The sequence below is a fragment of the Eleginops maclovinus genome, chromosome 11, assembly GCF_036324505.1.
Source record: "Eleginops maclovinus isolate JMC-PN-2008 ecotype Puerto Natales chromosome 11, JC_Emac_rtc_rv5, whole genome shotgun sequence".
Classification (NCBI taxonomy): domain Eukaryota; kingdom Metazoa; phylum Chordata; class Actinopteri; order Perciformes; family Eleginopidae; genus Eleginops; species Eleginops maclovinus.
Window position 1 is genome coordinate 25,384,243 of NC_086359.1, and position 27,948 is coordinate 25,412,190.

At 40.7% G+C, this 27,948-nt stretch overlaps 1 protein-coding gene across 1 annotated transcript; it reads left to right on the forward strand.

Moving 5' to 3' along the window:
• The first annotated feature begins 3,236 nt into the window (after positions 1 to 3,236).
• LOC134871875 (RAC-beta serine/threonine-protein kinase-like) lies at positions 3,237 to 27,948 on the forward strand. Its single transcript, XM_063894874.1, has 14 exons — positions 3,237 to 3,362; positions 4,690 to 4,843; positions 4,991 to 5,119; positions 5,239 to 5,350; positions 5,544 to 5,694; positions 9,782 to 9,913; positions 16,090 to 16,155; positions 17,070 to 17,138; positions 17,247 to 17,369; positions 18,578 to 18,706; positions 24,779 to 24,993; positions 25,073 to 25,160; positions 25,616 to 25,718; positions 25,806 to 27,948. Exons 2-14 carry the CDS (start codon positions 4,798 to 4,800, stop codon positions 25,883 to 25,885), a joined length of 1,443 nt encoding a protein of 480 aa, XP_063750944.1. The 5' UTR covers positions 3,237 to 3,362; positions 4,690 to 4,797; the 3' UTR covers positions 25,886 to 27,948.

Consider the following 27,948-nt stretch of genomic DNA (forward strand, 5'->3'; position numbering starts at 1 on the left):
TCCTTCAGAAACACTGCCACATCATTCAGAATGGAAAAAAGTGATGTGCTTTCAACCACACTGCCTGTTGTGTCTGTCAGAACAAGATTTAACACATGGGCATAACACCACATGTGAATCTGTGTAGGAGCCAGTTCAGAGAGCAATGCTGAGAACCCCTGATATTGGCCCTGCATATTGGCAGCACCATCAGTGGAGTTGCCCACACATGTGCCAATATCAATGCTGAGATCATCCAAAGTCTGTTTCAACAGGTCAGTGAAATGCTGACCTGTGGACTTCTCACAATCCACCACAGCAACCAGTCACTCATGAATCACATCTGTCACATACCTTAGTATGACAGAACATTGGTCTGTGGATGACAAATCCTGAGTAGTGTCTATCTGTACCGAAAACATGCCTGCCTCTCTGACCTCATCAGCGATTCTGCGTTTTATCAGCATTTTGAGTACATCCACCACTTTGTTGACTATGTCCTTGGAAAAAAGTGTCACAAGAGACCCTCTTCCTTTTCCCCCACTGTCATGGTGAATATTGCTTTGCTCAATGCAACTGCTAATGTGTTGCTGAAGACAGGGATCATATCGGCCCAAAAGCAGTAGCAACTCTAAAAAGTTGCCATGATTGACTGCAGTGTTTTCTAGGGTGTAAGCAGCCTCTGCCTTATCCCCTCGATAACTAAGACCACATTTTCCAATGACTTTAACCACATCAACAATGCGTTCCATTACCTGGCGCTTCTGTTTAACTTTCTCATGATGTAAAGACATCTGTTTGCCTGCCAAAAGGCTGTTTACATTTGCATCTTTAGCCATCAGAAAGTAAGCATCTGCACAATTCCTATGTATCTTACTTTGTTCATGCTCTTCAATGCGCTGATGGATATGTTTCCATGCCTTCATACCACCCTTAATGATGGGATTGTTTGTTTTAGCAGGTGGCGCAAATGCCAAACAAACAGAACAGTACAGTGATTCTGTTTTGTCACTGAAAGTCAACCATTTGCGGTTGGTGCCTTGTTTGTTGTAGAACACTTTGGCTACAGGGGGTGTTGTGGGCTGCTGAGGATGGAAACTAAAAAACATTTGTAGGTCTTGTCTCTGAGGACGAGAAAAATAATCAAATGCCTCCTCATCTATGCTATTGGCTGCCTGTGAGATCTCCTGCTGCACTCCTGCTGTTTCTAAGGTTCCTCGAGCCTCCCTCTCAGCATCTGACTCTCCTATATTATAGCAATTAGTCACATAGACAATTATTGATTAATTATTGATTGAAGTGATTACTTATTTCATTTGGGCTTATTTTGATGCATTTCAAGTAATTAGTTTTAAATCCTGCTACCTGTTTCCTCTGTGGTCCTGGCCTCTCCATGCCTACTGCATTCTCCTTCAGACTGCACCTGATCCTCTGAGGCTACAGAAAATGTTCATTAAGAGTTGTCTATGTTGCTAGAAAACATGACACACTTTATTTATCCTTATATTCACTGATTAATTCATTTATTTATTTACTGTAATTGTGGTTGTATTAAATGATTTGCATGATTTAGTCTACCACCCTACCATGGTTTTCTTCTCTATGCCAATATTTTACATCACAAATGTCTATCTTGACTAACTACAGTATCTTCCTCTACCTGGCCCTTCAGTAGTCGTGCCCTCCTTGGGATCATCAGTAGCACTGGAAGTGGTCTGCTGAGCTGTTGCTAGAAAACAATCGATAACAGTAAAAAAATATATTTAATAGTGAGTTGATAACCACAGTGTGCGCGCCTCTGTGGAAATGCACGATATGACGGCGAGACGAAATAGGTTACAGTTGCAGAGGAGATAAGCGTGACAGCACATTTGAAACTGTTTGTCAAAAAATGGAAAAATGGAATGTAAAGCAAGTGTTCGGTTCGTTTACACACAGCAAGCACGGGACGTGAACATCTCTGCATCTGCATTCGTGCTCAGTCCGAAATGGATAGAAATGGACAAGAAAACAGATTCTTCCTTTCACATCAAAGCGTCGTGCCCGCGCGGTGTCCGGATAAGTGCTCATTGCAACTTGAAAATAGAACAGTCTATTCCCTGCACGGGTCTGAGCGGGCTCAGCTCACATTATAATAAATGGGAGGGGAAGGCTTGAACATGAAACATGATGCTGATTCCCGCGGATAGAACGCGCGTGCAGACTCTCCAGTAATTAAAAAAGGCAACTAAACACCCCAACGTGCTCGCGCTGCCCCTGTTCCTGCACACGCGAACCATGTACAATATTTGCATACAGCACTTCTAAATAATTATATTTATTTTAATTGCATGTTTGAGATGCATTTAATAACAAATATCAAACAACAAATGTGATCGTCCCTATTTAATATTGCGTTAGTAACCACATGTGCGCGCCTGTGGGAATGCAGGCTACAGTTGATGAGGAGATACAGTGTGATAAAGCGTTAAGCAATTGTTCATCAGAACTGGAATGTAAAGAAAGTGTTCGGTTCTTCTTTGAATATAGGAATACACTTCTAAATCATATAAATTGTGAGATTTTACATATTTAACAACAAAAGCAGTCAGATGACAGTTGAGTTGACATTGCAAACGTTCGCCACGTTATAGCCTATTTGATCAAATTCACAACCAGGCCTATTATCCATATCTCTCAGTAACCTACCAGCTTGTCTTGAGAACATATCTGTCAATTTGGCACATTTGGCTGCCACCTCCTGTCTTTTTTTAAGCTTAGCCCTCTCCGTTCCACCTGGCCTCTTTCTACCCTCCATCACTGACGCGCTCTGTTTCGCGCCGTTGTTATTTAAAAGACGAGCCGTGGGCCAAACCATCTGAAACATTTGGGAGGAGAGAATTCCCTTACATGGTAGAACCTATTTAATCTGCTGTGATGCAGCAGGCGGCTGCGCTGCAATGTTGAATTTATGCAGACTACAGTTGAATTGATATTAATGCAAGAATAAGATAAGTGACAAAAATTAGTTACAACTATTTTCCCCATGGGCCAATCAGGCCAGGTCGATGGTTTGGGCCGGGAAAGGTCCCGGATAATACCATTGCCACCCCGGCATTGTCTACCAACAAGAAGGAAAAACTCGAGCATTTTTTGGGGGTAGGTAAATGGAGTTCACGCTGCAATACAGTATGTGGCGGCAATGCACCTTTAACGCTAGTTGCCACCTGCCAGAAAACCATAAAAATAATAACATGTAGGAGTTACCTATGCCCGATAGGCGGCAGTGATGCAACATTACGGATCCGAGCTGCCGTTGAAGACACCGTAGAAGAAGAAGCAGCAGAAGAAAAAGAAGCAGCAGAAGAAAAAGAAGAAGACGCCGTAGAAGCCGAAGAAGAAGAGTCAGTGAAACTGCGTTAAATCTTTTGATATCATTAAATGTATAAAATATTGGATTACGAGATAACAGAGGAGCCTGTTATTTATATATATATATATATAGCTAACAACTATTTGACTAAAAGTAAAGTAACACCGCTATTAGCAAGGCAAAACCCAACATCAGTAACATACAACAAGACATAAATACCTAACATATGATGGTAGATCAGTCGTTCACTAATAACGTCACGGCACAAATAGCGTATGAAAAGCACAAGTGTGTCCTTTCTTCTCTAAAACACCAACTTAATCTGCTATATTAAGCGTTAACTCTAGGAAGCAAGGTGTTTTGTGTCTAGTATGAGATTAACGTAATGTATGCTAGCTAGGTGATCTGACATTCTGCTTTTTGTTCAGTTAATGGATGCATTTCATGTTTTAGTTTGAAAGTAAGGTTAATGTTGATTATTTGTCAACGATTGTTTAAGTTATAAACTTGCTTTATGTTCCCCAATGTATATAATATCGCCCTAACGGTGAGTTAACTGTTTACTGTTAGCATACAGCTAACAGCTGTCACTGTTAGCTTATTGCTAAAGAAGAGCTAACTGTGTTTTAAATGGTAGCTACAACACCGAGAAGGGCTGTAAATGGTCTTCGCTGATTCCGTTGGTGAGGCCAAACATGTAACTGTTTTTCTTATAGGCAAACCTCTCCATGATCTCAAATGAAGGCTTTGTTACTTAACTTAACGTTCTGTTACCAGTTCGCTAACATCAGACAGAAGCACTTTTTCCTCCAACGTGCTGTTCTCTTCGATGATCAGACCACACGCTAAGCTTGGAAATTATATATAAATGTAGTATAGCAGCATAGTGTTTGCAGAGTGGTTAATGTCCTTGCTTTCAATGACAGCTGAAATTACAGTTAAGGTTCTCATTGTTCGTCATATGTGTAGGACAGCAGTAATACGAGACGTTGTTAAATGTGCATAACAATGTGTTGTATTTATATTGAAACAAAATAAATGTGATCTGGAGCTTTCCATCAATAAGTCATGATTTGTAAATGAATAGTTTACGAGTGGTTGTGCTGTTATGCTTGTTTGTAGTAGGCTAACTGTTTAAGTCAGGGAGTGATCTGGGTGAAATTTACGAACATGATCACTATTATTGGATTGTTGGCTACACATCATCAACTTCCCAAGCAAACTTAGCAACTCGTCATAAACAGATGTCACATTATTTTGGCCATACTTTTCACAGAATGAAACATTCCATTATTATAATGAATTAATGTATGCATTTATTTTAGAACGTATTCGATGCTCGTATTATTTTTGTACAGGTGCTGTCCTGATTTGATAAGAACACCTGAGTCTTGAACGGAATAAGAATCCACTTATCCCCTCCCCGACCTCCTGTTCCTTACCCTCTCTGAAACACATCTCCCACCATGAATGAAGTTAATATAATCAGAGAGGGATGGCTTCACAAAAGAGGTAAGGCAGAAGAGAAACAGTAGATGTCATGCTCAATGGGTCTATCTGTATCTTAAATCTAGAACTATTAACAGTTGGAGTCATCTCAAAATGCCAGTTATGTTCCTATTGATAAGATGTAATAATTGCTTCCCATTTTTGACCCAGGTGAATATATCAAAACATGGAGGCCCAGGTACTTCATCCTAAAAAATGACGGTTCCTTCATTGGCCACAAAGAGAAGCCTGATCTTAACGACCAGACTTCACCACCCCTCAACAACTTCTCAGTTGCAGGTCAGTTCTCAAGATGGTAAAACATCCCTCAGAACGCCATCGCTAGTAGGCTCTTCTGAGTTCCAAACTGTTCTATCATCAGCAACTCCTGGTTGATATCCTCGTTGTGTTTTTCACAGAGTGTCAGTTAATGAAGACTGAAAGACCCCGGCCTAACACATTTGTAATCCGTTGCCTACAGTGGACCACTGTCATTGAACGCACCTTTCACGTGGACAGTAATGAGGAGAGGTAAGAACACGGTAAAATATCAAGCAATGTCAAGCAAGCTTTTTTTTACCAGACTTGTGAAAAACTATTGGTAAAACGTTTCAAGTGATTCATCAAATGGCATTCAGCGGCATCTGTGTGTGAAGCACTTTGCAATACTTGGTGTAGTTGTTTGATGTACTACCTGACAATATTTGGGATTTTTACCTGTCAGAGAGGAGTGGATGCGTGCAATCCAGTCGGTAGCAAATAGTCTCAAGATGCGAGAACAGGAGGAGGAGGAACCGATGGATCTGTTCGGCTCTCCCAGTGAATGCAGCCTGGAGGATATGGAGATGTCTCTGACCAAGAATGGCTCCAAAGTGGTGAGAGGATCAGATGTCGTGTTTTAAACATATTGAGCTGACATTTCAGATCCCTTTTTTACTCCCTTTTTATTACTTAGTAGTCCATCTCCAGACCTGTGTTCTGCCAACAGTTTTCGATAGGATTTAAATTCCTGAATTCCCTCAGTACTGTGCAGCTTGATAAGAAAAACAATTGATCCTTTGACTACCTCATTTTGTCTTTTTGCATGCATAATAGAAATACTTCTATGCTGTTCAAAAACCTGACCTAAGCTTCCTGAATTAGGTTTCTATCAGTCACTTCAAAACCCTTTTATAACAGATGTTTCCAACGTTTTATTTTTCAAGTTATTCATTTTTAATCACTTTTGTGATGACCTTTGAAGGCTTTGATGTCTGTTAATATGTTGGTTCTGTGGGAATTGTAGTCTTTTATCTTCAACCAGATACTACAGTTCACCACGATGTAGAAATAATATTCGACTGTCTATAACTTTAAATCTACTCACCTGTTTAATAAAGCTATGCCAAAATACACCCACTACTGTATAAGACGGCAAAAGGATATTAATGTTATGTTAAATCTGCAATAACAGACTTTTTGCCACTTAAGTGCATCTGATTTAAAGGTCCCCTATTATGCAAAATACACTTTTTAAAATACACATAAATATGTGTCCCTGGTGTGTAAGTAAACTCACAAAGTGTCAGAAAATACAACCCTCTCTCTTTTCCTCCTTACCCACATCTCTAAAAACGGGGGTACAAACGAGCTGATCCACATTTGCTGCTGATATGGCGTCATAACCGAAATGTGGGCTGGCTTTACATTGAACTCCTGGCAACGTCCCGCCCACGTGACACGTCCCAACGTATCGTCCCCCATATACAGTCGGCGAACTGAACCCCCTCGAGACTCGCGCAGCTCTGTCTGTCTGTCTGTCTGTCTGTCTGTCTGTCTGTCTGTCTGTCTGTCTGTCTGTCTGTCTGTCTGTGTCTGTGTCTGTGTCTGTGTCTGTGTCTGTGTCTGTGTGTGTGTGTGTGTGTGTGTGTTCTGCAGGACGGACTTAGAGTTGTTGTATATACAGTGGGGCAAAAAAGTATTTAGTCAGCCACCAATTGGGCAAGTTCTCCCATTTAAAAAGATGAGAGGCCTGTAATTTTCATCATAGGTAAACATCAACTATGAGAGACAGAATGAGAAAATAAAATCCAGAAAATCACATTGTAGGATTTTTAAAGAATTTATTTTCAAATTATTGTGGAAAGTAAGTATTTGGTCAATAACAAAAGTTCATCTCAATACTTTGTTATATACCCTTTGTTGGCAATGACAGAGGTCAAACGTTTTCTGTAAGTCTTCACAAGGTTTTCACACACTGTTGCTGGTATTTTGGCCCATTCCTCCATGCAGATCTCCTCTAAAGCAGTGATGTTTTGGGGCTGTCGCTGGGCAACACAGATTTTCAACTCCCTCCAAAGATTTTCTATGGGGTTGAGATCTGGAGACTGGCTCAGCCACTCCAGGACCTTGAAATGCTTCTTACGAAGCCACTCCTTCGTTGCCCTGGTGGTGTGTTTGGGATCATTGTCATGCTGAAAGACCGCGCCACGCTTCATCTTCAGTGCCCTTGCTGATGGAAGGAGGTTTCACTCAAAATCTCACGATACATGGCCCCATTCATTCTTTCCTTTACACGGAACAGTCATTCTGGTCCCTTTGCAGAAAAACAGCCCCAAAGCATGATGTTTTCACCCCCATGCTTCACAGTAGGTATGGTGTTCTTTGGATGCAACTCTGCATTCTTTCTCCTCCAAACACGACGAGTTGAGTTTTTAGCAAAAAGTTCTATTTTGGTTTCATCTGACCATATGACATTCTCCCAATCCTCTTCTGGGTCATCCAAATGCCCTCTAGCAAACTTCAGACGGGCCTGGACATGTACTGGCTTAAGCAGGGGGACACGTCTTGAACTGCAGGATTTAAGTCCCTGGCGGCGTAGTGTGTTACTGATGGTAGCCTCTGTTACTTTGGTCCCAGCTCTCTGCAGGTCATTCACTAGGTCCCCCCGTGTGGTTCTGGGATTTTTGCTCACCGTTCTTATGATCATTTTTGACCCCACGGGGTGAGATCTTTTGTGGAGCCCCAGATCGAGGGAGATTAGCAGTGGTCTTGTATGTCTTCCATTTTCTAATAATTGCTCCCACAGTTGATTTCTTCACACCAAGCTGCTTACCTATTGCAGATTCAGTTTCCCAGCCTGATGCAGGTCTACAATTTTGTCTCTGGTCTCCTTTGACAGCTCTTTGGTCTTGGCCATAGTGGAGTTTGGAGTATGACTGTTTGAGGTTGTGGACAGGTGTCTTTTATACTGATAACGAGTTCAAAAAGGTGCCATTAATACAGGTAACGAGTGGAGGACAGAGGAGCCTCTTAAAGAAGAAGTTACAGGTCTGTGAGAGCCAGAAATCTTGCTTGTTTATAGGTGACCAAATACTTATTTTACCGAGGAATTTACCAATTCATTCATTAAAAATCCTACAATGTGATTTCCTGGATTTTTTTTCTCATTTTGTCTCTCATAGTTGAAGTATACCTATGATAAAAATTACAGGCCTCTCTCATCTTTTTAAATGGGAGAACTTGCACAATTGGTGGCTGACTAAATACTTTTTTGCCCCACTGTATAATACATAATGTCGCTGTTCTAGTGGTAAACACTGAGAAGTGTTTCAGAAATAATGCTGGATGTTGTTTGGAACATAATAGGGGCACAGCAGTATCTCTGTTAGAAACTTCTCTCTTTAGACAGAGAGCTGCATGAAGCTCCAAAGGGGCGTGGCCAGCAACAGCTAGTTCGTTTAAAGCTACAGTCACAGACTCAGCACTTCAGGAACAGGGCTGAAATAGAGGGGGATGAGGCATGCAATGGGGGATCTGTTTGGTATTTTGACCTCACAGACATGTTTGTATAGATATGGCCCTACAATATATTGTTCAAATATAGCACAATAGGAGACCTTTAAAAAGTACATGGCATTGACTTATCATATCCTTTTTAATTGAATATTTTAATGACTTAACAATGAACTGGAACTCGATGAAGCTGTAAAGCTGAGGGAGCTACAGTTTTAGTTTATATCTCTTTCTTGCTTTATCGCTACCTGGTGTTGAGGAAGATATTGCTCCAGGAGTTTCCATTACACCAGGGACACCTGTGAATTCTCACAATTTTCACATTTTAAATTTTTGTTATTATTATAGAACATTAAAGCCGCTTGAAGTTTATTTGTTCCACCATTGTTTTTTTAAAAAATATATTTTGTTTATACAGATAAACATCAAACTCATTCAGACAACGACAATTCCGAAGCAGATTTCTGTAAAAGACTCATGAGATTCCGGGCTGCTTGTGAGCTTCAGAAATACTTCTTAAAGCTCTTGCATATTCCCCTTTGCACCAAATCAGTTGTTTTTAAGAGGCCCTTATTAAATTATCCATTGATGTTACTGGTCCAACATTTAATACTGTATTTGTATTCAAATTCACTTAAATACAACTTTATAAACCCAGAAAGGCAATTTCAATTTGGGCAAGTAAAAACAGACAGTCATTTCTAAGCAAGAGAGCTTTTAACTACGCGGACTGAAGGTGAGCAGGTGGAGGGGCCATCCACTGATTTTGACATTGTTAATTTTACTTATGTTCTGAACAAAGGGAGCTAAGAAGACAACAACAAGAAGTGGAATAGAGTTTTAACAGTACAACTCTGAGTAAGACTGGGAGCCAGCCAGTGACCCCCAGTAGACCCTATTCATTTGGTCAGTTTTTAATTCAGTAATCCAAATACGAAAGTGGTTTGTACTGAATAAGAAGAGTACATAATATAGTTAGAGAAACCTATTCAATATCAGTTGTAAAACAACAACAAACTAACAAGTGCAGGAAGAATGGTGTTTGGTCCTGAAGGGATCAGAATGACTCTGTTGTAGGATGTGTTTTCAAAGACTGTTTTATTTTAATTTCGCTGCACACATTTTCAGAAAATTATTTCATGTCCTTATTCTTAGTGAACTTTCTGACCGGCCATGTTCACATTTCAGACGATGAGTGATTTTGAGTACCTGAAGCTTCTTGGAAAGGGGACGTTTGGGAAGGTGATTCTGGTGAAAGAGAAGTCTACCGGTGTACATTATGCCATGAAAATACTGCGCAAAGAGGTCATCATTGCCAAGGTAAGGTGTGTGTGTGTGTGTGTGTGTGTGGCTATTATTTCAACTGCACCACAAAACTCATCATCCGTCCGCCATTCCATCCGAACCAACGTTTTTTGACCAATTTTCAAACCGCACCTACCTGCCATCCGCCGGTTGCTTTCAGGTCTATGTATTTATTTTTTGCAAAAAGAAAGAAAGCCCCAATATAATAACACGTCATTCACATTATAGGCGAATTAACTCTATACACTAATTAACCGTCATGTCAGGGTAACATCCAGGACAAGCCTGTTCTGAAGACGTTCATTTTGACTGCATGGGAAGAGAGCGCGTCTTTTTTCAGGCAGACAGTGCAATTCATGTTATAACAGCAGGCCTAACAATCATACAAGAAACAAACTATGGAACCTCGATATTAAAGAAACGCCTACTCTATTTATTCCGAAATTCGCTTAAAGTCCACCGCACAACAGTGCAACGTGCATGTTCACATTTTTAATTGTCCATAACAACCCCAAAACTTGCCTGCTTGTCTTGCCTGCACATCTAATAAATGGGCAAAGTTTTCCAACTATTTTTCTTACCTTCTTTCTTTGCTGTGGATGTTATTGAGCTTGTAGAAGTTTAGCTATTGCGTTCCGAACATCTCACGCTGCCATTGCCCGTTGTAATTTCTAAGTCATATCACTCCATAATCTGTGTCTGTTTTAAATGCCTATTCCCCGAGTGGTAGGCTACAATGACTGGCTGTTTAAAATATAACTAATATTGAAACAAAATAACCCAGGCAGTCTCATCAACGAGACGTTTAGGCCTCCTCCAAGCAGGGCGCAAAGCTTGCAGGTTTGCTACCTGGCCTACCAAGGCGCTGCAACGAGACACGAAATGGGAGATGAATCATCGGTCAACTTGCACTTTCTTATTGCACACTGGAGAGGAAAAAAATGCTGGTCTGTTTGTAGGCTACCATAGGATACTTATTTAAACTTTTTGTTACCTTTAGTGTGTGTGTGTGTGGGTTGCTCAGTGAAACATCGGAAAACACCAATTCCGCAACAGCTGAACCTTTATTGATATCTTCAGCCATGACAAAATATCAGACAATGCCTATTTTATGTGCCAAAAGAAACAACAGGCAGGAACATTTGATTACAATAAATAACTAAATAGTCTAATATTGTAGGCATAGGCCTATAGCCTCCTATGTTTTGGCAAACAGATGAAATAAAAAGTAAATTAAAAAAAAAACGGCATAGACTACATGTGCGTCGTAAGCCTTAGGCTATTAATCACCCCCACAAACTTAAATTAGACAATGAAATATGCCATCCCTCTTTGCACAAACATAAATTCTGACCAGGATAAATTGCCTGTATCACAGATCACTCCAAGGAAATGTCAGCAACGTAGTAACTTAGTGGCCTAGGCAAATAGTTGGGGGAGGGGGAATCAAACGGACAAGTCTATGCCCCAAATAGGTCATGGACTTTAGATCACCCCATCAAACTGGAATTATAATGAAATATGCCATCACAGTCGCGACAAACGAATTCAGGCAAAATAGCCTTACATAGCCTTTCAGAGATCCGCGCTCTTGGCCTTAAGCGACGCGCCTCGGAACGTAAAAGCGCCCAAAACGCCAGCTATAAACGTAACCACCAAAATGATTCAGCTGACCGAACTCAGAAGCTTAGGTTAGACTTGGGCTTTTTTGGTGTAGCCTAGGTAACGTAGACTAATTGGTTTAATAGGTCTAACCTTAAGTCGAGTTAGAATTTATCTTAGCACTATGCGGGAATAAAATAGCATCTACAGTGCCAGGAGCGCCTGGCCTCTATAATGCGCCCTGCTGCACTGAAGGAGCGCTCGCTCGAAGCACTTGTTGCTGGAACGCATAGGATTCTCTTGGCAAGGTGCTGTAGTTGTGGGAATGACTGGCCTTGTTTCTCCCAAAAGGAAAGTAGATTTTCCTCTGCTGATCCGTCTATATGGAAGTTTGTAGAGGAATACTCCTTTACTTCAGGGGTTTTCAACCGGTGGTCCGCGGACCCCTGGTGGTCCGCGGCGGCATTGCATGTGGTCCGTGACAAGAGCCTATGTTGATCAGTTCACCATTGTTTTTTTTTAATTTAAAAATTTTTTCCCTTTATTTTCAAACTCTTTTCCCAAAAATTTCCGTTACATATCTTTGAAAAAAAAGTTTAAAAAAAATTTATAAAGGAAATTCAAGCTGACAAAATGTAGTTTTGCCCCAAAATCCATTCAAAGGTTACCTGTTTTTTCGCAAATGGTAATGATTTGCGTCCCTAACCCATTATTATTCATTACGTACTTCTTGCAAAGAAAATTTGACACACATTTAAAAGCTTTCCGCAGAGTTTTTTAAAGTTTGGGTTTTGTAGTACAGCAAACATTTTTTTACATATTTTATAGCCCCTACCCTAAAATATCTAGCACCAAGGGATCTTTTTGTATGAGGAAAGTGCCAGGGGGACAGGCGGGCCTTGACAGAGGGTCATGGCTACCCACGAAGAGGGAAAAGGGCCCCCCACGATGGGAAAGGGGGACGGGGTTTCCCGAAGCTTTTAAAACTTCGCAAAAAAGCAAAAAAAAGAAAATACAATGGGGAAATTTTTAAAAAAGTTCACATTGACGACAGACAGGGGCGGGAGGGGGGAAACCATGTTTTTTCGTATTTTTAAAAAATTCTCTGTAATAAAAGCTTTTAAGCCGTCGAAACTTACGCGGAATATGGGACCATACGTCCATTTTAAAAGGCCCCAAACCCGTTGATAAATGCAACAAAATTTTCGTGTTTTTCAAAGGCAGCAGGCTACCTTGAGGAAGAGTGCAAAAAATAAAATAAAAAACTGAAAGCAACGTATCGGGCCCGCTCCGGGTTTTGCAAAAAAGAAAAAGAACCCCCAACCATTGCAGGCAGTTTATTTTTCCAGCAGCCTTAGATATGTCCCAAGCTATGGTAAGGAAGAATGTCCCCAAAAAAATTAAAAACATTCCGTTGTCAGACAACAAAATGGGAAATTTCAAAATTGGGGGAAATGGCAAATGATGTCAAAGACCAGCTGTTTGGAAAAAACTTCAAGACAGTTCTTTTTTCCCCTTCAAACGACGAGCGAAAGATGTTCTAAGATGCCAACTTTTAAAAAATTTGTGCGATACGAGGACAGTGGCACTATGTGCGAAAAATTTCTTTTTTGAAAACCATTTCCCCGGGCAAAATCCCGGGTTGGTAAAAAATTTTTTAAAGCACTGGCGTTTTTTTTTTTTTTCAGGGAAGGCACAATAACTCGGGGCCCAAGAGGGCGTTGCATTATGCAGCGAGGGGGCCCCGAGCCATGAGGGGCGGCAAGCGGAAACTGTTTGGGGATGTAAGGAGGGGGGGCTCCGGGGGGTAATTTGGACCCCACTGCCAAATTTTTAGAAGGGGGCTTCGCCTCCAAAGATCTCAGTGTTGAGCCCCAGTGTGTTTTTTGATGTCGTTGTCAAAAGGTCAAATTCAAAAAACGAAAAGCCCTTGAATACACCCCTTTTTTCCCTCCCTATGCCATGACTTGGGGAAGTGAACACAGCTCCCCTCCTTTTTCCCTTAGATTTCGTTGGGGTTCTCGCGGGGGCTTTTGCTCGCCCGTGTGTTTTTTAACTCGCGGAGCTATCTACGAGTTCTTGGGGCCGGGAACAAATTTTATTTGGCTTTTCCCAAATTTTAACCGGGAATAAGGGGTTTCTTTTTTTTTTTTTTTTTTTTTTTTTTTTTTTTTTTTTTTTTTTTTTTTTTTTTTTTTTTTTTTTTTTTTTTTTTTTTTTAACTAAAGCCGGCGAACCCCCACCCGGGGGTTTTTTTGCAAAAACTGAAAAGTTGCAAAAGCCCATGGGGAAGGGAAAGAGATGGGGGGGAAACGGGGGCCCAAAAAAACAAACTCAACGAGAATCCCACGGAAACCCCATTTGGTTTGGGGGAAAAAAAAAGTCAAAGTGGATTTGAACGAGTGGAGAGCAATTTAACTTTGGGGGTGTTTCCCCTTTAGTTGAGGAAAAACCCTGACAGCATTACATCAACGAAACTATATGGACATTTTTTAGGAAGCTTGTGCGTCAAAATTTGCAAAGTACTTTTACTGATTCGGAAGGGGGGGCCGGACAGCAAATGGAACCTGCTCCCCCTTCAGTGACGAAAGCATCAGTAGGGTCAAGTCTGACGGCTTTTGGAAGGGAAAGCTGTTTTGGGTGTTCCCCCAGACTCTGGCAGGAGGCTTTTGTAAAGACACACAGGGCCCCCTTTTTAAATTCTGGATAAGTTGCCAAAACAGAAAAAATTTCCCCAGCTTGCTGCAAAGCCCAAAGAGGGGTCCCCTTTTTTTCCCTTTTCCCCCCACATACCCGTGGGGAGAGTGGTTTTTCTAAAACTGGCCGTACTTAAAGGGAAAAAGTACAGGGGTAGGGTTTTATCCAGGAATGAAAATTTTAAATGTTTTTCTGTCTACCTTTTCCCCCACGAAAGACCTGTTTTTGGGCTTCCCACGCCAGATATCACCAACCCGACAGGTTGGCCCAATTCCCCATGTTTTCCATGTTTTCGACCCTGGCGGGTTTTTGGGGGCCCCCCCCTGTGTTAAAGGAAACCTGTTTTTTTTTCTCTCCCTGCTTTTCTCAATTTTCCCCTCTGCTTTTCCCCAATCTCTCTGTCTTACAGCAGGGGATTTGGTTTACAGGTCTGTCCTGGGGTGGGTTTTTAAAACCCTGACCAGCCCGCAGTTGAGGGTGGGCCCTTTGGGCTTCATTTGTTGGATTTTGGTTTCTCCCCGGGGTTGTTGGATTTTTTTTTCTCCGTTGTTGTTTTTTTCCCCACCCCCTAACTGACTTTGGGATGACTTTTTGTTAAATTTTCCCAAACTGAATTCAAAAACACTTTATTATTTTTTATTCTTTCTTTTTAAAAAATCTTTAATTTTTAATTTTTAAAATTTAAAAAAATTTCTTTTATTATTTTAAAATCTGCGTGGGCCCCTTTCATGTTTATGCATTGAAACAAAGCATGTAACACCAAATACCCCCCCCCGCCACGCGCAGGGGACATCAGTGGGGCCCCGGGGGTTGCCCTTTTTAGTCCGAATGGTGGGGCCCTGGGGCAAAAAACCCGTTGAAACCCCTCTTTAAAATTTAAACCCCAAAATTTTTTGGGGTTTTCCCCTGCCAATCCCTGAATCAATCCTTTTTCTTTTTTTGATAGTGCCCCCATCAGTTTACCTACAAAGGAAATTACATTATTATAATTAAAATATAATTTTAATAAAAATTAATTAAAACAAATTGATCCCTGTCGATACAAAGCCCCAATATTTTAAACCTATAATTTAAAAACAAAACAATTAAAATAGCCTAAATTTAAAATTTAAAAGCCTAGGCAAAAGTTTGACCCACTTTGCTCTTTCTTCTCCCCTAAAAGACTGAGGGCGGCCCTTTCCCCTGGTTTGAAGTTTTCCCGAACTTGCTTAATCACTTCTCGTCTGTCCTCTTTTACCAGCATTTTCAGGGACTTAAATTTCGGGTGGAGAAAAGTGGCGATTTTATGAGTAGCATTAGGGCACATCTCACCAAGCAGGGCATACGCGCGAGAGCGGAGACTTTTCATGTAAGGTGGGTCTCCAAACTTGGGCTCACAGTGTTTTTTGAGCTTGAAAACCAAAGCAACACCATGTGAATGGTTGGGTAATGTTCCCCTTCAAGCTCACTGATTGCTAACTTGAAAAGAGTGAGTAAGTCGATCAAGTGTGTGAGTTGATCCTGGTGGATGCCAGCAAGGCGATGTTCTTGGTCTCTGTTCTCTATTGGGTGGATGGGTGGGCTGGCCCTGGTTACCCTGGAAAATTGGGCGCATGGGAAGGCTTGTTGGACATATTGGAATGAACTTACATGTCCAAGAAGGCTTCACATTGTTGTCTGCATTGACAACAATGGATTTGAGCACCCAAACAACATGGCAAGCCTCTTATGATGCCATGCTGGGGTTTGCTGGTTAGTAGCAGAACAAAATAAGGGACTACTACTGTGTTTACTATCTAATTTCCTGTACCCAAGTTTCTTTTAATATTTGGGCACTCTCCCCTTTACATAAATCTTAACCTTTCCGAAATGTGTGTTTTCAGAATTCCTGACAGTAATGTTTTGGTTTGCAGGATGAAGTGGCACATACAGTTACAGAAAGCAGGGTGTTACAAAACACACGACACCCCTTCCTCACGGTAAGGACCTTCAGGATCACATATGACACAATGAATAAAGCATGTAAAGGCACTGCTTTCTCAGAAAGGGCAGCCAGCACTCACTTGAGATGTTCTTCCTCATCAGCCCAATTGTCCTCAGGTCAGTCTGAAATCTCTCGCCGAGAAACATGTCTCACCATAGTTCTAATTTGTATGACTACTGTATGGTTCTAAGTCAGTGTCTTTTAGCCACATTAGCAGCGCATTGAAGCAATACTATTGTAGTAGTATTGGTGGGTTCAAAACTTAAATCAAGACTATAATAGTTTATTTCTATTCTATGCATGTATTGCCATGACATCTGTTTTAGAGACTAATGTTCCCACAGGAGAATTGTAATAACTTTGATCCTTTCATACAGCACCATTATCAGGTTAAAACCAGAAAAACCCATTGCATTAGCCTCAGCTTTGATTTCAGGGGTGATAATTTTACCTAAAAAACATAGGTCTGTTTTTGTCATTTTAATATTTAACCTTTAAGTCACTGCACCTATGCCCAGGGTCCAAATTCACTTTTTGTTCTGTCTGCCGATGACTGGAAAATTATAAAAAAGAATCTGCTGCACTTATATGACACTTTCCTATTTTACCATGATCTTCTGTTTGTTTTTTCATGCCACCACATACTTTCAGACTCTCTTTGCGGTTAACACAAAATTCTCCTCTGTGGACCCGACCAGTACCACTGGTAATAGAGCGCAGAATAAACCTAGTAATCACAAACCTAGTAATCACAAACCTAGCAACAGTTGACAGAGTGGGTTACTCTTAGAATTTTGACACATGGCAGCCTGCGATTGGGCACTGGCTGCATTAGTTTGATTCACCTTTGTAGATTTTTAATTGCTTTCAATTCAGAAATTCACCATCACCAATCATTTGTGTCCGCAGACACTGAAGTATGCCTTCCAAACTCACGATCGACTTTGTTTTGTTATGGAATATGCCAACGGAGGAGAGGTGAGACTTCACATGGAGATATAATGTCACTTGATGTCACAGCGTGCCGTGCTTATTGAAACAGAACTTCTCTACAAGGTGTTTCCCTCCATGCTCTCATTGTTTCAGCTCTTCTTCCACCTGTCCCGGGAGAGAGTGTTCACAGAAGACCGGGCGCGCTTCTACGGTGCTGAGATTGTGTCGGCACTCGAGTACCTCCATTCACGTGATGTTGTTTATCGTGATCTAAAGGTAAATACTCCGTCAGTTCTAGAATATACAGTATTTATGTATGGTTTTATCATGATAATGTGATGAAGGATTCTCATTTTAGATGTTACTAGGAAAGTCAAGACAATTTAGCTTTTAGTAAAAAAAGAATTGAAGAACTTTGAAATGTTAAACTGCAGTTGCAGTGTATTTTTATTTTTTGCATACATCAATCCATGTTGATTATAAATTTAAAATAATCCAGAAACCTTTATTCCATAATCGTCTTGTGGGTTGGCAATAAAAATGTTTTCTTATATATTTTTTTCTTGAAATGGCATGAATCCATTTAGAAATGTGTCTCTGGAAGATGGAAAGAGCATTTCCTGCTGAAGGGAAATGGTATTTTTTAATTTCAAGTCTGAGTGTTATGTCCGTTGCACATTGTATGGGCAGATTTTGTCAATGTGCGGCAATATAATTTGTGGTGCTCCTTTGTTACCTCATATGTAGTTGAATAATAACTCTAAAGAATGAATCTATAGTCTGGGTGAATACTCGATTCTGATTGGCTACAGGGTATCCATCAATTCCTGATAAAGTTATTTTTTCATTTACAAGTAGTTTTTGTTAAAAAACGGTTAACCCTATGACATTAATGCACTGACTGTGCGAAAAGAAGTAACCATGATAACACCTACAGTCGAAATTTTTCAACCACCATTGCACATTAGCTTTAATGGCAAAATAAACAATTTTTCAGCTGTTAGCAATAAATAAATTACACAAGAACTGTTGATGTAGTTCAATGAAACTAATAATACAAGGGTGTTTATTCAAATTCAACACAAAATGCTACTTCTTAATTGCGCTACTTTTATAAAACCTAATGTGCGATGGTAGAATCATTTCGATTGCAACTGTATGTTAAAATATATCTTAAATGAGTAACCATAGCAACACGTGGTTACAATTTGTCGTAACACGTTAAGAAAGGGTGTAACATTCCAAAAAGATTGTGGTATAATATGATTTCAGCGCAGTATACCCTGTGTAACTGAAAACTACCGCATTATTAGCCATGTTTCTGATTTTGTTTTACATTGGCGCGTGGTTCAACAGGTGGCACTGATTTTGAATCGACTCAGTTAAGATGTATCAAAATATGATGAATTGTAAGCCCAGAATCTTTCATTATACATGTTCATATCATTTAGATCTGATGTGTGTGTCATTGTACTCCCTGTCAGCTGGAGAATCTGATGCTGGATAAAGACGGCCATGTAAAAATCACTGATTTTGGCCTTTGTAAGGAGGGCATTACCCCTGATGCTACCATGAAAACCTTCTGTGGTACTCCTGAATATCTGGCTCCTGAGGTAAGGTTCTGACATGTTCAACATGTGCCTCCCATGTAGTCGACCTCTACACAAGCAGTCCCATTCTGTGACGGAGTTGGTATCTTCACTACATGAATTGTATTAACTACCACAATTAGTTTATGAGCATATGCTGCAAATATAATTACTAGGGCTGGGCAACGAGTAAAAGTTTAAATCATGATTAATCTCATGATTTCCCTGATTAATCACGATTAATCGTATTTGTACGCAAAATTTAATTAATGAATTCAAAAGTACCGTATTTTCCGGACTACAAGGCGCACCTGAATATTAGCCGCACAAGCTAAAATTAGGGGAAAATCCTGTTTTGTTCATACATTAGCCGCACCGGACTAAAAGCTGCAGGTGTTTTAATGTTTAATTACCATATGTAAGAGAATATGCACAAAGGGGATTGTCAGGAAAGAGATGGCTGTTTGGGAACACATCCCTTTTATTAACATTTTGAAAAACAAGTTAACGGTACATATTTGCATAACTTTTTACATATATGTACAAGTACCGGTAATTACAAGTACGAAACATGTACTGTGCTGTATATATGTATATGTATATGTGTGTGTATATATATATATATATATATATATATATATACGTCTATCAGGCCGATGACGGTCGTGTCGTCAGCAAACTTGATGATGTTGTTAGAGCTGTGTGTGGCCACACAGTTGTGCGTGAACAGGGAGTAGAGGAGAGGGCTGAGCACACAACCCTGAGGGGCTCCGGTGTTGAGGGTCAAGGTGGAAGATGTGATGTTCCCCATCCGCACTGCCTGGGATCTGCCCGTCAGGAAGTTCAGGATCCAGTCACAGAGGGCGCTGTTGAGCCCGAGGTCCCTGAGCTGAATGATGAGCTTGGAGGGCACAATGGTGTTGAATGCTGAACTGTAGTCAATGAACAGCATTCTCACATAAGTGTTCCTCCGGTCCAGGTGGGAGAGGGCAGTGTGGAGGGTGAGGGAGATGGCATCATCCGTGGACCTGTTTGCTCTGTAGGCAAAATGCAGGGGGTCCAGTGAGTCAGGGAGGGAGGAGATGATAAAAGTTTTGACTAACCGCCCAAAGCACTTCATGATGATGTAGGTGAGTGCAACTGGGCGGTAGTCATTGAGGCAGATGGGTTTTGTCTTTTTGGGGACAGGGACAATGGTGGACTCTTTAAAACATGTGGGGACTACAGACTGGAGCAGTGACCTATTGAAAATGTCTGTGAACACATCTGCCAGCTGAACTGCACACACCTTGAGAGCACGGCCAGGGATGCCATCAGGTCCAGGAGCCCTGTGTGTGTTGATCCTTTTCAGAGATCTACACACATCTGCACTGGTTAAAACCAGTGAGCAGGGATCCTGGGCCTTCTGTGCCTCCACAGCCAGGGGCGTCTCAAAGCGTGCATAAAATGTGTTCAGTTCATCTGGGAGAGATGCAGACACTTCCTCAGCACAACTCGTTGTCCTTTTGTAGTCTGTTATTGTTTTTAGTCCAGACCACATGTTTCTGGCGTTGGAGCCCTTGTAGTTCGACTCCACCTTGTCCCTGTATTGTCTTTTCGCACTGCTAATAGCTCTCCGGAGTGCATACCTGGAATTCCTGTACTCATCCAAATCACCGCCGCTGTGCGCGATGGCCCGTGCTTTAAGTTTAGCTCGGACCTCGCTGTTTATCCAGGGCTTCTCATTTGGGAATGTCCGTACAGTAATCCGCAGCACGACGTCATCGATGCATTTGCCGATGTAGCACATAACCGCGTCAGTGTGTGTGTTTATCTCGTCCTCCTCAAACACACACCACTCCGTGATGCCAAAGCAGTGGCGGAGAGCAGAGTCAGACTGCTCGGACCAACGCTGCACTGTCCTCGTCACAGGTCGGTCCCTCTTCAATCTCTGCCGGTAAACGGGGAGCAGAAGAAGAGATATGTGGTCTGACTTGCCGAAGGGGGGGGCGGGGGAGGGCTTTATATCCATGCCGGAAAGGAGTGTAAACATGGTCCAGTGTATTTCCACCGCGCTTGGGGCAGCTGACGTGCTGATAGTATTTCGGCAGGACTTTCTTTATGTTGGCTCTGTTAAAATCCCCGGCCACAATAAATGCGGCCTCTGGCCGTGAAGTCTCTGTCCTGTCGATAATCCCACACAGCTCCTCCAGCGCTGTGTTGTTGTCAGCGTGCGGCGGAACATACACTGCTGTTAGAACAACAGATGTGAACTCCCTCGGCAGATAAAAAGGCCGGCATCCGATCATGATGTGCTCTAGGCTGGGAGAACTGTCCGAAGAAATGATTTCCACATCTGAGCACCACTTGTTGTTAATCATGAAGCACACACCTCCTCCCTTGCTCTTCCCTGAGTTTATTGTCCGGTCCTGGCGATGAATGGAGAATCCGTGTGGAGCAATGGCGGCGTCCGGTATCGTGGGGTCGAGCCAAGTCTCTGTGAAAACCAAAACATCACAGGTCTTAATGTCCCGTTGAAATGCCACCCTGCTACGGAGTTCGTCCAGCTTATTATCCAGGGATTGGACATTTGCCAGAAGCAAACTCGGTAGAGCAGGCCTGATCCTCGCATTCTTTTCCTCCTGCGCTCTTCAGATAGAGCTCCAGCAGGTAAACACAGAGACTCTCCATTGTTTGCAGGTCGTGGTGGATTATTGCTGTCCACCAGCGACCTGATGTGTAAAAGTTGTTCTCTATCATATTGGATGATAGGGCTCGCTTGGGCGGTTTTGCATGTTGCAAAAAAAGTTAAAAACAACCAACAAATTAAAACAATAAAAACACTAAGATGTGGAGTTGGTGAGGAGCTCGAGACACGGCCATCTTGCTTACTAATGAATTCAAAAGTAGTGTATAGTGTCCTGTTATTTTAAATGTACTGCCATATGAACAAAAGTGCCATAACATATGTTTTGCAAACACTTAACATCAGCATTTTTATTCAGTAGAAGTTAAATAAAATAAATATTTTGTGTAAATCTCAACTTAAACAATGTTAACAAAACAAACACAAAACTAAAGCTTATTGCCACTGCCAGGGCATTAATGTTAAGAGTGTGGTGAAGCACCAAAAAGTTCACTGCTGGCATTTACTGTGCAGAGGCCTAGTCTGTAAAGTCTATTTTTATACTGGATTTCCTTTGGTCAAAAAAGAACCAGAAAACACTTTCAGTGCAGTTTGTAGATTCCTGAAACTTGATGTTTTTTACTCCTCTGCACTAAGCCAGTTGCTAAGGCACATGAGATTATTTACATTTTCAGATGATAAAGAAGCTCTCTTCTTCTCGACAATATGACCAGCCAGAGAAAACAACCTTTCACATGGGGTGGTAAAGTACTTCTGTGCATAGGGGGCCAGCCTGCATGTTTGGACCACCACCCTAATGGACAGGAATCTGAACTGATGGCAGGCTCTGCTCTGTATCGATACACACTGTTCTCAATTGAGTCTTCTTCCTGTTCAGAATCAGACTCAGATGAAGCAGCCAATATCGCTAACTTTTTCTTTGCTGGCTCTGAGTTTTTTTTTTTCCTTGATTTCTCTGCAAAGATCCTCTGTTCCTTGACTAAGTTGGTGACTGTGGCCCACACCTCACTCCTCTCAGCTCTGGGTATACACTAGAGGTCCTTGAATCTAGGGTCCAATGCAGTAGCAATCTTCAGATATGCAATGTTGGCATTTTCCTTACGTGTCTCCAGGTCTTTTCTGAATGTAGACTTGAACTTGGTCACGTAGGTAGGGTCATCATCTGAGCTCTCCATCACCCGGGAGAGATTGCAAAAAGCAGGCAGAGCCACAGAGCATGAGACATACTTTTCTCCTCCCAAAAGCTCAGTCAAAGACCTGCAACAGAAAATCAACTCCACTAAAATAAATAAATTGCATTGTAGTGGCCGTTTTAATAATGTCCAAAGTTCCTAGGCCACTTAGTCTGCAATGTATCTTGGTTCTGGCTCGTGTTCCAATTAATTCCAAACCTTTGGTGAAGACCCAATGTAGTCACGGGAGGCAGGTAAAACTTGAACGAGGGTTTATTCAAAATAAGTACAATGTTACCGCAGGTGATTTTCATCCACAATTACATCTCGTCCGGTCCAATACCGACTTGAAGTTGGGATATAACACCTAACATGTAACACCTAACACGTAACACGTAACACGTAACACCTAACACAGTCAAAAACTTATAACGATCTACTCTTGCAGACTTCCAGCCTGTTACTAGCCTAGCATAGCTCCTAAAACTCAGCCTTGAAAGCTGCGTTTCAGGCCCTAATTCCATGTGGAAAATAGGAACACCTAGCATTTTATAGGAAAAAGTAGTAAACAGAAACATAACCTTAGCATAATCCACCTATATCACTGTATACAAAACTATACAAAAATGATAGTATAAATGAAATAATATTTAGCACCATGTAATATTTCAAGCCAGCATAAACATTTCCCCCCAAATATGACTATGTGCTTAATTGGCTCTCACATGCATTCACTTATACACAAAAAATATCCTCTACATATTCATGCTGCATTTACAATATTTCTCTCTTACATGCACTCAGACAGGATAGTGAGAAAAATATGATGTAAAACATACCTGCAAGGCTTCAGTAGCATTTCCAACCTCGGCAGTTTGTCAATTTCAGCTTTAGTTGGCATGACGATTTTGGTGTTTGTGGTGAGGACGTTCCTCAGTGGCTGTTCGTTTCTGCGGATGCTTTTTATCATGTCCAGAGTTGAATTCCATCTGGTTGGAATAAGCGACTCCTTCTTCTGTCCATGTTGTCCGAAGCCTCGCTCCACTGTCTGTTGCGTTGAATGATTTGCTGGTATCAACTGTGTGTTTTGCATTTAGGTGATATTTTAGACTGGAAGTACTCCGGTGATAAGAAAATTCTTAATTAATCTGTACAGAATAAGACACCCTCTGACCTTATATACCAGTGAATGTATTTGCTAAGCATCTCAGTATCACTAAAAAGCATGTTGCATGTTAAGATCTCCCTCAGACAAGAACTAAAGTGTTGCTCTTGCTCCCGTAAAAGTAGTACAATGTCACCTGAGATTAAGTGACATTACAAGTTTACAACCCTTATTGTGTCTCTTATCATTGAATTTATAGTTGAATTTGAATTTATATTAAAAAGCAACTGTTATAGATCAAATAAATGGATCAAACAAGTTTCACCAAGGTTTTTGTGCCGATAAAGGGGGTTCTACTTTTCCCTTATATGCTTGATAAGTATGAAATGTGGAGAAAAAGAGATGTATAATTAGTGTAGATCAACTACTGTAGGGGCTATAATTTGTCATGTTGTACATATTCGCCAGCAAGGTTTTAGTGGTGCCGAAAAGAATTAAGGAAACCACTCCAAAATGTGATCTGATATTTATCATATTCATGTCACAATTATAAGCACAAACACAATCCGTTTTAACCAAAAGCACAAAAATGATTTGATTGTTCTTGACCATTTGGAATATAAATCATTCAAACATTCACAGTGTAATTTGTTAACCCCTAGACTTCAACAAAAACTAACGGAGTTAGTAATTATCATATTTTGTTTTAAACAATGAAACTAGGTCAGATGTGTTGTTCCAGCTATTTTGACTTGTATTAATCACTCAAATATTTTGAGTTTGCTATAAACAAGAAACTTCTTGGGATGTGAACAATGCGTGATCTCAAAAAACCCACGATCAAGAATTATTGATTTGCATAAAGCTGGAGGGAGTTACAAAGTAGTCTCCAAGAGATTAGATGGTCATCAGTCCAGAGTGAGACACATTTTTCTATAAATGGAGACACTTTAGTACTGTGGCTACTCTCTGTAGAAACAGGCACAACGTAAAATAGTCAAAGAGGTAAAAAAGTATTTTAGAGTAACAGCTGAAGGCTTAAATGTATCATTGGAGGAAGTTCATGACTCTACTATACGCAAAACATTGATTAGTTAAGTGAGGTCTATATTCATATAAAACCGGTTCTAGTCTGAAAACACTAAATCAGTTCTCACTGTTATTGTTGTGCTTTGTATTCAAATGTTTCTCAGGTCCTAGAAGACAACGACTATGGCCGGGCGGTGGACTGGTGGGGACTGGGTGTAGTCATGTATGAGATGATGTGTGGCCGCCTGCCTTTCTACAACCAGGACCATGAGCGTCTGTTTGAGCTCATCCTCATGGAGGAGATCCGTTTCCCCAGGAATCTGTCTCCAGAGGCCAAGGCCCTTTTGGCCGGCTTGCTGAAGAAGGATCCCAAACAGAGGTATTGAACCAGGCTCTTCCTCTCCATTCACTTTGGAATTGCCTATTTAAAACTTACATGATATTGTTTGGACTGGCAGGTTGGGTGGAGGTCCAAATGATGCCAAAGAAGTAATGAGCCACAAGTTTTTCATTACCATGGACTGGCAGGATGTGGTACAGAGAAAGGTAAGACACACTGGTACTGAGCATAGCTTAGTCACAGTAACATATCCTTAACTTGCTGAATAAGCAACCGTGCTGCTGAGGACAGAAATACTGAGCAGATTTAAATCATCTCTTTGGACCAGGATCGATAGGAATATTTATTCTATATGTCTGAAATTACTTCAAGCACACCTCCACTTCAAAAAGCTTCGTCTTTTCAGTTATTGTTCCTTTGTGTCAACAGATGGTGGTAATATTTCATGCTTTATGAAACAGTGTAGTGAAATTAGATGTTTTTCTTACTGCAACATACTTGCATACTGTGATCGCATGATGGCACCTTGCCTGCCCTCAATTCCAAAAGCTTCCTAAACCAGCAGTGGCAGAACATTTTGAGGATAAACTCATGATTTAATCAATGTAGTGTTTTATAAAGCCAATGGAACTTTACCAATCTTCTCCCCTTCCTGCGCCAGCTCACACCACTCTTCAGACCGCAGGTGACGTCCGAGACAGACACGCGGTACTTTGATGACGAGTTCACAGCACAGACCATCACGCTCACCCCCCCGGACAAGTGTAAGTATGACTGAACCTGTTGCAATGCTGACACTCATGGTTCTTGACTGGAATGTACCACTGACACGTGAGGTCTTGTTCTTCCAGATCACAGCTTGGACTGCGAGGAACCTGGCGTACAAGCACATTTCCCCCAGTTCTCGTACTCTGCTAGCATCAGAGAGTGATAGCATCTCAGACACACACACACAAACACATGCATACACACAAACAGACACACCATGAGGCTTAAACAAGTTAAATGACCAGAACCTCCATCTTCACTGAGTTTTAACTCGTCAGGATCTAAGTGCCTCGGCTGCAGCCATATTGTTCTATAATAAATCTCGTTGTCCACATGGACAGATGCCTGGTCACACTGGCTGTTCTTCATCAAACTGGACTTCAGTACCTCACAGTCATCAGCGCAATCACTCTCCTTTTTATAGTCTTTATGGAAGCCATACAGTATCTTCATGATGTTTCAAGTGCTCTTCTTTAGAACCAGCTTTGACGGCTGGTGATAGACAGGTTCGTATACGATGGAGGAAGATGTGGCAGTTTGTAATTTTCTTTTTTTTTAGGTGAGTGTGTGTGCGTATCTTTTTTTTCTTTGTTTATCCTTTTCATGTTTCAGAAAAAGGGGGGCCTCAAAATCAAATTGAATAACATCAGTTTCGTGAAATTTTGTTAGTGTATGAGGCTTTAATGTGACTTCATACACTGATTACCCGATCTGCATCAGAACAACAAATTGATCATTTTATTTATATGATCAAAGTGTCTCTGGGTGGATAAAAGCTCTGAGTGTTGGAGACAGGCTTTCCTTTGTGGCTGTATGCAATGAAACACATCACCTGCTTATAAGTTGGCTCTTATCTTTTAATATGATCTTTGTTAATAGATCATGTGACATCAATTGGTGGGAATTGAGAATACCTTAATGCAAATCGTGTATGTTATGTTTTTAATCAAGTTTTGTTTTATGAATAACACATTTGTCAGACAAGTTTTTTCTGATAAGCAAAACACAAACCATGCAGGGGATTTAAGGGATTTGATGAGCACTTCAGTGATTTAAACAGACCTAATCTTTTTAATGTTTCTTCAATTAACCACTCATCTAGCTGAGAGCTTCCTGGATCCGGTTAGTGCTTGGAAATATGTCGTTCTATAAAGTAACAAAAACGACTTTATTCAAAATTCATAATCCTATTGACTTCTGTGATTATAAATGTATGATTGTATAATAGATTTATTCTATTTAGATTGACACAGTTCTTGCAAGGCTGCATTCAGACAAAAGTAAACATTGGAAGGCTTTTATTTTGGTTTAATGAGGGAAAAAATGGAAAACCCTACAAAGTAAAGTATTAAAATGCATTGTATCTGTTCTATAAATGTTGAAATGTTTTTGTAAAGAAAAAAAACACCAAACAAATGCATAGCTCTGTGACCACATTACATGTGACATTTTTTTAACATTCAAAGTCACATCTGTAATATTTCTAATTTATTATTACATCTTGTGTTTTTTAGCCTTTCTATAAAAGTAGTATTTCCTTTAAATAAAGCTCCACAATTTTGTACGTTAATATTCTTGGCAATTAACAAGTTTCATAACAGGCTGACAATTCCTACGATTTAATGTGCTCCTAGTTATTGTTTCCGTCATCTTTACTGACATGTTTTTATGCTGAAAAGGTTCCCATATATCCACACAGCTGTGCTCAGGCTGGACTGAGCTTTATGATTTGGTTATGTCTTATCTGAAAAGTTAAGTCCCTATCCAACGAGCTGAGTATATCATTAACATGGTCCTAAGAAAGATTTTGTGTTTGAGTGCAATAGTGACTTGAAAGTGTGTATATTTTCAATTCTTCTGATCTATATTTAATATCTGCACATTAAATGATAATAACATATACTGTACTTGAACATTGGCACCCAAAAATGTATCTGTGCCACGATGTGGAGTCACAAGTTAGATAATTAATGAAGAGCTTTCCCATTGCTCGTAGAGCTTTATCACCTGTGCTGTTCTGAAACTATTTCACTTCTATTTGTTTCTGTCTTATTTTTACTGGTTTTACACCCTTCATCTTTCCTATACCCTGAACCTTCTTCACCTCAAACTAGGAAAATTCATAATGAAAGAAATGTATGTGTTTTCAGTTACATATTCAAAGAATTTATTTCTATGAATGTTGTTTTTAAAAGCCAGTTAAATACACATTTTTAACTGTTGTAA

Excerpts from the sequence above, each read along its gene's own strand:
- LOC134871875 (XM_063894874.1), top strand. The coding sequence starts at position 4,798 with ATGAATGAAGTTAATATAATCAGAGAGGGATGGCTTCACAAAAGAG. Across the intron at positions 4,844-4,990 it reads GGGATGGCTTCACAAAAGAG|GTGAATATATCAAAACATGG; the intron begins GTAAGGCAGAAG and ends TTTTTGACCCAG. Across the intron at positions 5,120-5,238 it reads CAACAACTTCTCAGTTGCAG|AGTGTCAGTTAATGAAGACT; the intron begins GTCAGTTCTCAA and ends TGTTTTTCACAG.